The 13,279-nt window shown below is 45.0% G+C and overlaps 1 protein-coding gene across 1 annotated transcript in view; it reads right to left on the bottom strand.

Moving 5' to 3' along the window:
- The window catches only part of f2 (coagulation factor II (thrombin)), a 58,402-nt gene that overhangs the window by 25,634 nt on the left and 19,489 nt on the right, over window positions 1-13,279 (bottom strand). Inside the window, exons 5-8 of the mRNA XM_078548870.1 lie at window positions 11,740-11,845; window positions 9,081-9,217; window positions 7,763-8,056; window positions 452-574 (exon numbers count right to left, since the gene is read on the bottom strand). Coding sequence (XP_078404996.1) covers window positions 452-574; window positions 7,763-8,056; window positions 9,081-9,217; window positions 11,740-11,845 — 660 coding nt within the window. The remainder of the gene's footprint in view (window positions 1-451; window positions 575-7,762; window positions 8,057-9,080; window positions 9,218-11,739; window positions 11,846-13,279) is intronic.

The following is a 13,279-nucleotide window of genomic DNA, read 5'->3' as shown; positions in this document are numbered from 1 at the left end:
AGGTTGATGTGCTTGTGTGAGCCGATAATATACCTGGCATGGGCTACTTGATATTATGATCTTGCTGCTCCTTCCCTGCTAACTGAATGCAGTGCTGGTTCCAACTGTCTGAACAGCAAACAGACTGCAGCAATGGAAGGCTAATAATGAGCTACATGACCCAAGGCTTGGGATATGGTAGACTTTTCATCTAGCTACCCATGATGCTGGCAACCAAAAATCTAATTTTTCTTACACCATTCTGCCACTTTTGAATAACCTTCTTGCAAATCAGTTTCACTTGTAAGAGTTATTCACACTATGCTATGCAGAGTGCTTGGCCAAGGCTCATTCACAGCACTCAGTCAACAACAGCCCATTGGGGGAGTCTGAACAAAGAGATAATTTAACTGATTCTAATTATGCCTCATTTCCATTTTAATAACAACAAGAGGAACCCAACTGAACTTACCACTCTCTCCTTTACCAAAAAATTTAGGATTGAAGGAAGTCTTGTATTCAGTCTGCGTTGTTCGACCAGCAAATGTGGTTTGGTCCTCCTCTGATGAGGCTTGGAATACATCCACAAGGTCGTCTATACAGTGGAAAGAAACATTAATAAGTATGTACAATCTGTTTGAAATGCAAAGACTAGGGCCCAGATTTATGTCCCAGATCGGATGTGCAGAGTCAGGAGATTTCCCAGCTCAGTGAACCCGACCTTGAAAACTGTCTGCCCGCAGGTTGGGTTTTCGGTCAGGGGGACTGGGGGCGGGGCCTGGCTGAAATAGGAGTTGGGTTGGGCAACCCTAGAATGTGTAGAGAGGTGAGAAGTGGGGCTGGGTGGAAGGCCTGCCTCTGTTCTCCGGCACTGTGTTTAAATAAATAAAAATTATAATAATAAAACAGAAAACATCCCTCTGGCCCTCACCCACTCCCTCATACCCCTATGCCAACCTAGTGCCAACTCATTTTACCTCATACACCCCTACCCACCACCCTTTGCCCTTACCTGCTCCATGCCAACTCACCTAGTATCATAAGATAAGACCATAAGACATAGGAGCAGAAATTAGGCCATTCGGCCCATCGAGTCTGCTCCGCCATTCAATCATGGCTGATAAGTTTCTTGACCCCATTCTCCCACCTTCTCTCTGTAACCTTTGATCCCCTTACCAATCAAGATAATACCATAAGACATAGGAGCAGAAATTAGGCCATTCGGCCCAAAAACATTGTTGTTTTTACAACTATCGGCAACAGTTTCATGGTCATTATCAGACTTTTAATTCCAGATTTTTATTGGATTCAAATATCATCACCTGCTGTGGTGGGATTTGAACCTGGGTCCCCAGAGCATTACCCTGGGTCTCAGGAATACTAGTCCAGTAACAATACCACTAGACCACTCCCTCCCCTTTGACTTCCTGGACAGCTTTGATAGCTTTGACAGCTTTAACACTTCTTTGACAGATTTGACCTTCCTGGACAGTTTACAAATCCTTGACAGCTTTGACACTTCCTTAGCAGCTTCACAGTTGCAATGTGTTTGTGCATTTATTGCACACAATCATGTTTAATTCCAACAACGCCAATGGGTGCCTTACTTATCCCAAAAGGTGCCTTACCTCTCCCAAAGGTGTTCCGGTACCATACCAAAGGGGTATTTTATCTCTCCAAAGCTATTCAAAGAATCCACCAAGTTCAGACTTCCCCTTATCTGGTCTACTCTGCACACTCCGGGATTCACTCAGCTAAAGTTCAAAAATCCCCTTGAGTGGAGGCAGCTGGTGATTTGAATGCCTCTGCAATTGAACCCCAGCCCAACTCCAGTCCCACCCTTGTGAAGATGGGAAATGCCAGATTCAGGGGCGGACTTAGAAATTTCGTCCACTTCCGGAATTTTTGCCATGATGGAGAGCGTCTCCATCATGGTGAAAATCCAGACCAAGTGGGTGAGAACACAAAAATAAAATCAACAGAGCATTGATTATAGTATAGTTCCAGCTAAGGGGTTTGAGACAGTGGGGTGAGAGATAAACCTAAAAGTTATTGAGGGTTAGAGCAGGTGTAGAACTCTATCATAATGAAAACAGAAAATGCTGGAAATACCCAGCAGGCCAGGCACCATTTGTGGAGAGAGACTAACTTACTGAGTTGGATTTTCATGTTAGAGGCGGGAGAAAATGCCTTGAAAGGCAAGATTTTCGTCACAGGAGGGGGTGGGCGGACCTGTGCTGGAGTCAGGCCCACCACTCCTGGAAACAGTTCGGAGGGAGTCATAGGGGCTGCTGAGTACCAAGGCAGGCTGGTTAAAAGGCTTGCCTGGTTCTCTGGGACTTTGCCCCCAGATGTTTCATTCAATATTATGCCCTTTGGCCCTCACATCCCTTCTCCACCACATCCACTCCCCATGCTCCATTCATACTAGCTTATGCCAACCCATGCCACCCACCCACCCCCAATAGTCCCTCATATGCTCCATGCCAACCTTTGCTCCTCCACCCATCCCCCAATGGCCTCTCATACCCTCCATGCCAACCATAACACTTCCATCCGCATTCACCCAGTATACATCCTGTACAGAATCAATGAACACTATAGTAACAATGGCATGAGTGGAAAAGCTTTAAAAAAGCCACCTATAACTTTCTTTAATAAACTGCTGTTACTACAAGCTGATGAAAGTATCAATCAACCAGACTATTAAAGTATTAATAGCAGAAACTACAAATATTTGACACCTCTTTATATTGTCTAAATAAACATTGAGCCATTGACAAAATGGATCAAAGAAAGAAAATCTATCAGGCAATGTTTTCCCTTGTGTGCAGCTGTTTGAACAAACAATTGGAAGCCTGGGCTCTCAACCAAGCCTCATTATGCATGCTTGGCTGGACTGCAGCAGTTCAAGGCAGTGGCAGCTCATCACCACCTTGTCAAGGACATGGGCAACAAATGGTGGCCTAGCCAGTGATGCCCATGTCTTGTGAAAGAAAGAAAATATGCATGGAAGTGTTATGAGTTGGCACAAAAGGTACAAGGGGCCATTGGGAGTGGGTGGATGTGCATGTGTTGGCATGGGGCTTATAGGCAAGAGCTTTTGAAAATGTTCCCCCTTCCAGGCTATGGGCGGAATCGTCCCAGAATTGCATGAAGTGCGGTAATGGGCGTGAAAAACAATGTTTTACCCGCCAGCTGCAATGGCACGTTTTTATGCCATATCGTCTGCTTCCTGCCTCATTAATTATGCAGCCACAGGAACACGCTGTCTCGCTGATGGGCGACCTCTGAAACGCCCACAACGCCGTTACCTCACCGATTCCTCACTCCAGGTGCCATTTCTAAACTGAAGCTGCTCACACAGTTCTGAATGTTTGTAGCCCAGTACTGCTCCAGTGAAGACATGGCCCTGAAAGCCAAGAAGAGTTCAGTGACCTGTCACTGGAGTGCCGTTTGGAGGCCGTGATGTTCTCCACCCCTGCTCTGCCCACAGGAGGCCCATCAGTCTCACCACTCCAGCTTGGGAGGCGGTGGCAGACGTGGTCAGTGCCAATGTTGCACAGAAGAGGTTGGCAATCCAGTGCAGAAAGAGGATGAATGATCTCAAACAAAAACAGAATTACCTGGAAAAACTCAGCAGGTCTGGCAGCATCGGCGGAGAAGAAATCAGTTAACGTTTCGAGCCTTCATGGCCCTTCGGCAGAACTGAAGCATAGTTAGGAGAAGGGAGAAATATAAACTGGTTTAAGGCGGGTGGGGGCGGGGGGGGGGAAGAGAGAAGTTGAGGGTGTGGTGATTGTGGAGATAAGCAGTGGTAGGAGCAGATAATCAAAAGATGTCACAGACAAAAGGATCAAAGAGGTGTTGAAGGTGGTGATATTTGTCTAAGAAAAGTGCTAATTAAGAATGGAAGACAGGATACTCAAAGTACAGCTCTAGTGGGGGTGGGGTGGACAGACTAACAAGGTTTTAGTTTTAGATTTAAAAATAATGGAAATAGGTGGGGAAAGAAGAATCTATATAAATTATTGAAAAAAAAGGGGGGGGGAGGAGAAACGGGGTGGGGATGGGGGGAGGGGGAGTTTAAGATCTAAAGTTGTTGATGATCTCATCTGTGTTGCCAGGGTAGGGCAACCATCTCATCACTCTAAACTCACACACTCACAAGCCCATCACACATTCACTGGCATCTCATTTACTGCCAGCTCAAGGGACATCACCACTCACTCTCTCACACACATCCTCACATCTCCATCTGGCCTCATCTCCTCTGGAGGCTGCCTCCTCCGCCCTCACCATTTGCACAGTTCAACATGTGTCCCCACACACACCCTGGGATACCCACCTTCCCCAGTACTGCCCTCGCCCTGCAGCCTCTTCCCTTTCCCGGGGCCACTTCTACCCCTTCCTCAAGCAAGCCCTTGCCCTGCAACCATTGAAAAGCCAGCCCCCACTTTATGGCTTGTCTGGCAGGTAGAGACCTGCCCATGAGCCCCCAACTAAAAGTGTTGTGGTGCTGTCTGTGAAGCCTGGCGCTGATGACCATGAGTGATGCTCGAAGCCAGGTAGGAAAACAAACCTTCAAGTCTTGAGCGAAGGCCAGATCACTAGGTACACATCGCTTATGTACAGCTGTGAAATGTGTCGGCGTGCGATAATACCAATGTGCCTAGATGATCCAGCATGGTGTGGGGGAGGGGGCAATTCCAATGAGCAGGGTTTCTAATGAGATGCTAAAGTATTGAAATTAGGTTGCCGGCGTGCGACGGTGAGAAACAAGGCCTGTCATTTACAGGTGGAGCAGACAATCACAAACTGGGCTTTACGACGGCATGAGGCTGATTTTTGCGATTTAAAAAAATTCATCCACGGGATGTGGGCATCGCTGACTAGGCCAGCATTTATTACCCATCCCTAGTTGCCCTTGAGAAGGCGGTGGTGAGCTGCCTTCTTGAACCACTGCAGTCCATGTGGTGTAGGTACACCCACAGTGCTGTTAGGAAGGGAGGTCCAGGATTTTGACCCAGTGACAGTGAAGGAATGGTGATATATTTCCAAGTCAGGATGGTGTGTGGTTTGGAGGGGAACTTCCAGGTGGTGGTGTTCCCATGTCTCTGCTGCCCTTGTCCTTCTAGGTGGTAGTGGTCATGGGTTTGGAAGGTGCTGTCTAAGGGGCCTTGGTGAATTCCTGCAGTGCATCTTGTAGATGGTACACACTGCTGCTACTGTGCATCGGTGGTGGAGGGAGTGAATGTTGGTGGATGTGGTGCCAATCAAGCGGACTGCTTTGTCCTAGATGGTATCAAGCTTCTTGAGTGTTGTGGAAACTGCACTCATCCAGGCAAATGGAGAGTATTCCATCACACTCCTGACTTGTGCCTTGAGGATTGTGGACAGGTTTTGGGGAGTCAGGAGGTGAGTTACTCGCCGCAGGATTCCTAGCCTCTGACCTGCTCTTGTAGCCACAGTATTTATATGGCTAGCCCAGTTCAGTTTCTAGTCAATGGCAACCCCCAAGGTGTTGATTGTGGGAGATTCAGTGATGGTAATGTCAATGAACATCAAGGGGCGATGGTTAGATTCTCTCTTGCTGGCGATGGTCCTTGCCTGACACTTGTGTGGTGCAAATGTTACTTGCTTAATTCTCAGCCCAAGCCTGGATATTGTCCAGGTCTTGCTGCATTGGGACATGAACTGCTTCAGTGCTGAGGAGTCGCGAATGGTGCTGAACATTGTGCAAACATCAGCGAACATCCCCACTTCTGACCTTACGAAGGAAGGAAGGTCATTGATGAAGCAGCTGGAGATGGTTGGGCCAAGGACACTACCCTGAGGAACTCCTGTAGTGATGTCCTGGAGCTGAGATTATTGACCTCCATCAACCACAATCATCTTCCTTTGTGCTAGGTATGACTCCAACCAGCGGAGAGTTTTCCCCCTGATTCCCATTGATTCCAGTTTTGCTAGGGCTCCTTGATGCCACACTCTGTCAAATGCTGCCTTGCTGTCAAGGGCAGTCACTCTCACCTCACCTCAAGAGTTCAGTACTTCTGCCCATGTTTGAACCAAGGCTGTAATGAGATCAGGATCTGAGTGGCCCTGGCAGAACCCAAACTCGGCATCAGTGAGCAGGTTATTGCTAAGCAAGTGCTTGATGACCCCTTTCATTACTTTACTCAAGATCGTGAGTAGACTGATGGGGTGGTAATTGGCCGGGTTGGATTTGTCCTACTTTTGGTGTACAGGACATACCTGGGCAATTTTCCACATAGCCGGGTAGATGCCAGTGTTTTAGCTGTACTGGAACAGCTTGACTAGGGGTGCGGCAAATTCTGGAGCACAATTCTTCAGTACTATTGCTGGAATATTGTCAGGGCCCATAGCCTTTGCAGTATCCAGCGCCTTCAGACGTTTCTTGATATCACGTGGAGTGAATCGAATTGGCTGACGACCGGCATCTGTGATGCTGGGGACCTCTGGAGCAGGCCGAGACGGATCGTCCACTCGGTGCTTTTGGCTGAAGATTGTATCCCCCGATAGTTTCTGCTGCTGCCTGCCATGATGCCTGCTGCAAACGGGAATGGACGATTCTGTCCTATGTTTCACAATGCCTCAGAGGCTGTGATGGAAGTCTTGTGGCGCAGTGGGTAATATCCCTCCCTCTGAAAGAGGGAGAGGGGGGGTGCTAACCACTGGGGACTCACTGCCCACACCCTTCTCCTGTGCTAGGAAAATTGGGGGTGCCATGAATGGGGCAGGAATTGTGGAATCAGGTCCCGTCCACCACCTATAAAGGTCTGTGGAGTCTCAGTGAAAATCCAGCTCAACGTTTCAGGTCAATGTTCTATCATCTCTCTGTGGGAATTTGTGTTCTGGGTACATCAGAGAAAAGGCAGCTGGAAATTGGGATGCTGGTAGAATGAGCAAAGGTGTCCCAGAGAGAACCAGCCTTCAGAAAGCTGTGGGGGACTGGAAGCTGTATTTCATAGTTGGATCATCTTCAGCTGCTTCACGAGTCCTGCCAAGCAGGCTGCACAGCACATTAACTTCCTCCTTGCAACTGGATTTATCTGTTGTTTCTTATGCCCCTCTTGTCTTATTAAAATGCTTCCATATCCTAACAGCACTGTGGGTGTACCTACACCAGATGGACTTCAACAGATCAACAAGGTAGCTCACCACCTCCTTCTCAAAAGGGGGTGAGCAACAAAAGCTGGCCTTGCCAGCGATGCTCACATCCCTTAAATTAATTTAAACAAAGGTTTTTGGTTCTTGTTGTTTTACCAATACACATGCTCAATGACCTGCTGCGTATTTCACTTTCTCTTAATCCACAGTCTCACCAAAACCTTGATAATGTTAAACCCTTGACTGTTATTTCTATGCTGGCAATCTAAACCAAATTGTCTTCATACAAGGTACGTTGTCCTTTTGCATTCTCTGTAAACATTCTACTACTGTTTCATGCAATTCTCAATCTCCTGCTGATTAATTCCTGTGAAACAACTCCATTACCATTGTATTGTGCAACTATCAGGCTGATACAAAATGACTTAGATAGACGTAATTCTTCCTTCAGCTAGCAATTCCCATGATATCAAAAGCTGAGTGCAGTATTCCCTGTGCCATGGCTGTAATTGGCTCCTCGATGACACAGCCACCAAGTCTCGATGTGGTACTAGCTGTTTTCCCACATGCGACATACACATTATACAACATTGACAGGACCTTTGTGGTGACTGGAAACTGTACAAGCAGTACAGTTCTTCTGGTAGCTTACCGCAGTAATTGAGGTTACAGTAATCCATTTCCATTTCAGGGTCACTGATGAAACACCAGGCACCATCTTCATCTTCATCTGGATTCCTGCAGTAGTTTCTTTCTAGGTTAGCTGATATCATTTCCTCTTTGGTAAAATTGAGCTTGTGAGAGTATTGTGAGTTCCAATCCTGGCAATGCTTTCCAGTTCGAGTTACATTCAGAGTTCCTCTGTACTCTACTCCTTGATTTGGGATACAAGGATCAAGTGAGACTGGCTTTGGCGGTTTTGTCGGCAATGGTGGCAATTCTTCACCTAAAGAAGCAAAAAAATCTGTAAGATCTGGCTAAACATCCCTTAATTTTCACATGGGAGATGGCCTGTCATTGTGAGGCACATTTATTGCACTGTGCACAAAAGTCCAAGCTAAGAGCTGGATTTGCCTAACAGGCTTGTGCCTATGCATCTTCAGTTGACCATTTCAGTGTTCCAGTCAGAAAGGCGAGCCAGAACTCTCCAGGGGATGAGGGAAAATTGAAGAGGAGTCACTCGGGCAGCCTAAGCACAACATTAGCATGAGCTTGGGATACCTCATTGCTTGTCCTCTGATATGTGTTACACGGACAGCTAAAGGGAGATTCAACATGCAGAAAATGCTGATGATGTCCCCTTGAATCTACAGCATTATTTGTCATGGAGTCACGCAGCCCTGGAAGATCCTGGGTCTGTCCCATGCTAGTTGATACTGCAGCAATACTGCAGGATACTGCAGCATCTCTGGGATAAGAATGGGGAAGGGGGAGAAAGTCATCAAAGGGCTCTGCACCTGATTGCCTTCCAGCAGCCCTTCTTTTTGTGCAGTGTGGATGGTTGCTTGAGCAGAGATTTGGATTTGATTGTGATGCCCTCCTCCCACCCCCAGAATGGTTCAGTAGCTCGCTGCCTCGACATGAGAACTGTTGCTTGGACAAGTTACAGGATGGTTGCCAGCAAGAGCATTGCCTTCAGGATAGAATAAAAAATCTAAAGGAATTTCCAAATTAAAGGAAGGCACGGTAAGTGAGGAAATATTATTAGAACCAGCAGAAATGCCAATGGTCACAGTAGACTCTCTGTGCTATATATAAAATGCTTTGATGCCTGTCAGACCTACGCTCATCTTCTGCGTAACTCCCTTGAATCCCAGAAATTGTGTTACTGCCCCTCCCGCAGCACTGAAATGGCCCAAACCATCTGAGCTAACACCACAACATTCACAGAAAATGCAGCCATTAAACAACTGGTGCTTGAATCTGGGAGAAAAATAAGCAGCAAAAATGTTTTAAAACATGAGACCCACCACAATGCGGAATGTAACATGCTTCTGTTTGGACTGCTGGGTCTTTCGTATAACACCACGGCCCCATTTGACTGTCACTTGGATTTCGGCAATAGTTATTAGTGAGGTCAGATTGGTTGTGTGATTCTGGATTGTATCTGAATGTATAAACATAAGTATCAATTAGCAGCCTGAAAAAACAGAATTCATTTGATATAAAAATAGAAAATGCAGGAAATACTCAACAGGTCAGGCAGTACCTGTAGAGGGCAAGACAGAGTTAATGGGCTGAATTTTACCAGCTCCCTTGGGACAGGCTAGAGTGCAGGGAGGGGGTGGCCATGGGCTGTAAAATGAAGAGAGAAGGCGGTGAGGTGGGGGTGGGGTGGTCAACTGCCCATTGCCGTCTCTCTGCCATGCCATCTTGCCCTGGGGAAACACACAGAGGCCAAATGAGTCACTTAAGTGGCTAATTAAGGTCTTCTTCCCATCATCACTGGCATTTTACCGGTTGCAGGTACCGCATGGGGAGACCACTAGGTGAACCCTGTGGCTTCCCAAGGGTTTGTGGTGGAGGGGCCCTCGTATACAGGCCCTCTTTCAACAATGGCAGTTATCTGGTTAAGATGCGCGTGTCATTCCATTGCGCTCTTTTCCTCCAGGTGCAGTCCCAGTAGTGGCCACTCCACCCTGGTGGCACTGATGGGCTGTCAGCCCTTTGATTGGCTGGCAGATCCTGGGCATGGGCAGCCATTATTATTAGGGATGGCAGTCCCAGCGGCAGCCAATTAGCTGGCTGCCTCTGATGAGATGTGGCCCTGGGTCCTGCAGGTCACTGAATGGTGTCACTTCAGAACTCTAGTTGAGAACAAATCAACATTTATACACGCTTATCATAGCTTCCTTGCTTTTGTACTCTATGGCACCATTCAACACTACTCTCTGTTTCCTATCATGCATCCATGTATGTATCCATGCTGCTACAGTCCCTTTTATTCCATGAGCTCTGACTTTGCTGACAAGACTGTTATTGGCACTTTATCAAATGCCTTTTGGAAGTCCATTTACACTGCATTACCCTAATCAAACCTCTCTTACCTCATCAAAAACCTCAGGTAAGCTAATTAAACGCAATTTGCCCTTAACAAATCCACATTTGTCCAAGTGACTGTTAATTTTGTCCCGAATTATAATTTTTAAAAACTTTCCCACCACCAAGGTTAAACTGTTCCTCACTTTCATTCACCATTGGCAAATTTTTGTCAAAGTGAGGTTTCTTTTTTAATAGATTGATTGTAATAATCATGTTTGAAATATGGTCACAGTGAAAAATCTACCACACATGACCAATTGATAGCCCTTCCTCACACTAAAATAAACTCTCAGGATGTGGGTGTTTCTGGTGATGGTGACATTTATCACCCATTCCTCGTTATCCTGAGACGGTAGTGGGGAGCCCTCTTCTTGAACTGCTGTATGTTATGAGGTGGCAGATGATGTGTGCCAGGCGTATCAAATCCACGCAGGAAACTTGATCACATGGTCAGAACTGTTTTGCAATTTGTTTTTTGTTTCGAGATGCGTGCCCTGAATTCAGAAGTAATAAGACTACCAGGACTTCAGAAGTTTTTAGAAAACTAAATTAAACATTTAACAAAAGATCAGATTTCAAGCACATACATAGGTCTAAAAATTACTACTACAATAACTCCTAAAACCCATTATTTAATTCAGATACACCTCCATTAAGGCAACAGTAAAAACAAATAGATTTAAATAGGCAAAGCAACACAATACCCTGGACAGGGAGTTTCAAAGTGAGCTTTCTCAGCTTTGGTTCCTGTAGACAGCAACTTGGTGCACAGAGGCTGGAGGCTTTTCACACTTATGTTAGATCTTAGAATTCCTTTTCCCCTTACACATAGCCTCATCTCCCATATACATGTTTCTCCCTTTTAATGCAAATTCCATCGTTCCTATATGTCTTTGCAACTTTATTTTTATCATAATATAAATCTTTCATGGTACTAATTTTATCAGTAACCTTTGGGAAAAATAAACACATTGTTTGGCTTAGCTTCTTCTGGCTAAGTGTAATATCTTATCATCTCTTTAAAATTCAAACTACCCTAATTTATCTAAAAATGCAATTTTCCATACTCCTCACATTCTAAAACTTCAGCCATGTTTACGTATTTAGCATTTCAAACCTAGCTTCTTGTTGATAACTCAAAACCTCCAGACCAGCTGTCTCCAATTCAAATAAATCTCCCATATACACACAGAGAAACTAACCCAAACCCCACTATTAACCCACTTTTACAATAAATCACAATAATATTATGAAAATTATATTTTCATGACGTGTAGTTGTAGACATTTTATATAAACTAACAGGCTCACTAGGCCACGAGAGCAGTTAAGAGTCAATCATTTTGGTGTGGGAATGAAGGCACATATAGGACATCAGATTTCCTTCTCAAAAGGACTTTAGTGAACCAATTGGGTTTTGATGACAATCCAACAGCTTAATGGCCATTTTTTATTGATATCTCCTTTCTATATTTACAGATATTGTAAATTGTGAATTAAAAGTCTTAAACAGCCATGATGGAATGGAATTGGAAAGAACCTTCAATTATTGCTGAATAACTTGATGAAAACCACCTCAGTCACTTACATTGGTCTGTGTGGATAGTTGCTTGACCAGTACTGACATTCCCTTCCAGACAATGTCTTTGAAATGTTGCCCTTGTAACTGGAGCCAATTCCTTGATAGCATTTTCCTGAACAAGAAACAAAGAATTTGAATTCCATCACACTTTTATTTCTTACTAATGGAGTCAATAGTAATTTGAACATTTGACTGTTGTCCTAGTGACTGAGGTTCCAAGAGTTCAGCTTAGGGATGGGGTATTGTGGAGAGGCTGGGGAGCAGAACCAGAGCTCATGCTGATCCACATGAATTTTGTTGTGCATTACTAGAATCTTCGGCCGGGCTTTTCAAGAACAAATCACTTTAAGGCTCATGAAGTTAAAATTCAATTTAGAAACACTTGTGCTCACTACCCTATGACCTATAACCTATTGCTGGCTTTGGGTTCTTAAGACAACTGGAATCAGTGCTGATCCCTCTTTTGTCTTTGTTCTCCAGTAAGAGAAGCCAAGAAAAGGTTTTATTCGGAATTGGTTTTCCCAGGATCCATAGATGAAGGAAAGGCCATTATTAAAGTCGAGCTTTGAAATAGAGTTATTGATGTTTCAATAACTGCTTGCGGTGACAAGGCTGAAGTTGGGAACGCAAAAACAGAACATCCTGGAAACACTCAGGAGTGCTGAATAGTTGTTTGGACTGGAGCGAGGAGTTGGGTTCCCCAGGGATCGGTACTAAAACTACAGCTTTTCTTGATATACGTTAATGACCTAGACTTGGGTGTGCCGAGCGCAATTTTAAGTTTGCAGATGACACAAAACTTAAAAGTAATGTGAACTGTGAGGAGGATATTGATAGACTTCAAGGGGATATAGACAGGCTGGTGGAATGGGCGGACACATGGCAGATGAAATTTAATACAGAGAAGTGTGAAGTGAAGTCTTGACAGAAGGAATGAGGTGGGGCAATATAAAATAAAGAATACAACTCTAAAAGGGGTGCAGGAACAGACGGATGGGGAGAGATGTGCACAAATCATTGAAAGTGGCACAGCAGGTTGAGAAAGTGGAATAAAGCATATTGGTTTTATAAACACAGGCAGAGTACAAAAGCAAGAAAGTTATGATGAAGTGTTATAAAACGCTGGTTTGACCTCAACTGGAGTATTGTATCCAATTCTTAACACCACATTTTAGGAAGGATGTTAAGGCTTTAGAGAGGGTGCATAAAAGATTCATGAGAATGTTCCCAGGGATAAGGATTTTCAGTTATGTGGATAGATTGGAGAAGTTGGGGCTTCTCTGGAGAAGAGAAGGTTCAGAGGACATTCAATTGAAGTGTTCAAAATCATGAGGGGTCTGGTTAGAATAAACAGTGAGAAGGACTATTCCTGTTGGCAGAAGGGTTGAGAACCAGAGGACACTGGTTTAAGGTGATTGGAAAAAATGCAAGGGCAATATGATGAACATTTTTTAAAGCAGCAAGTGGGTAGGATCTGGAATGCACTGCCTGAGAGTGTGCTGGAGGCAAATTCAATTGTGGATTTCGAAAGGGAATTGGGTAAACA

This window comes from Cetorhinus maximus, chromosome 9, assembly GCF_964194155.1.
Source record: "Cetorhinus maximus chromosome 9, sCetMax3.hap1.1, whole genome shotgun sequence".
Taxonomy (NCBI): Eukaryota; Metazoa; Chordata; class Chondrichthyes; order Lamniformes; family Cetorhinidae; genus Cetorhinus; species Cetorhinus maximus.
This window is presented reverse-complemented; position numbering and strand designations above follow the sequence as displayed.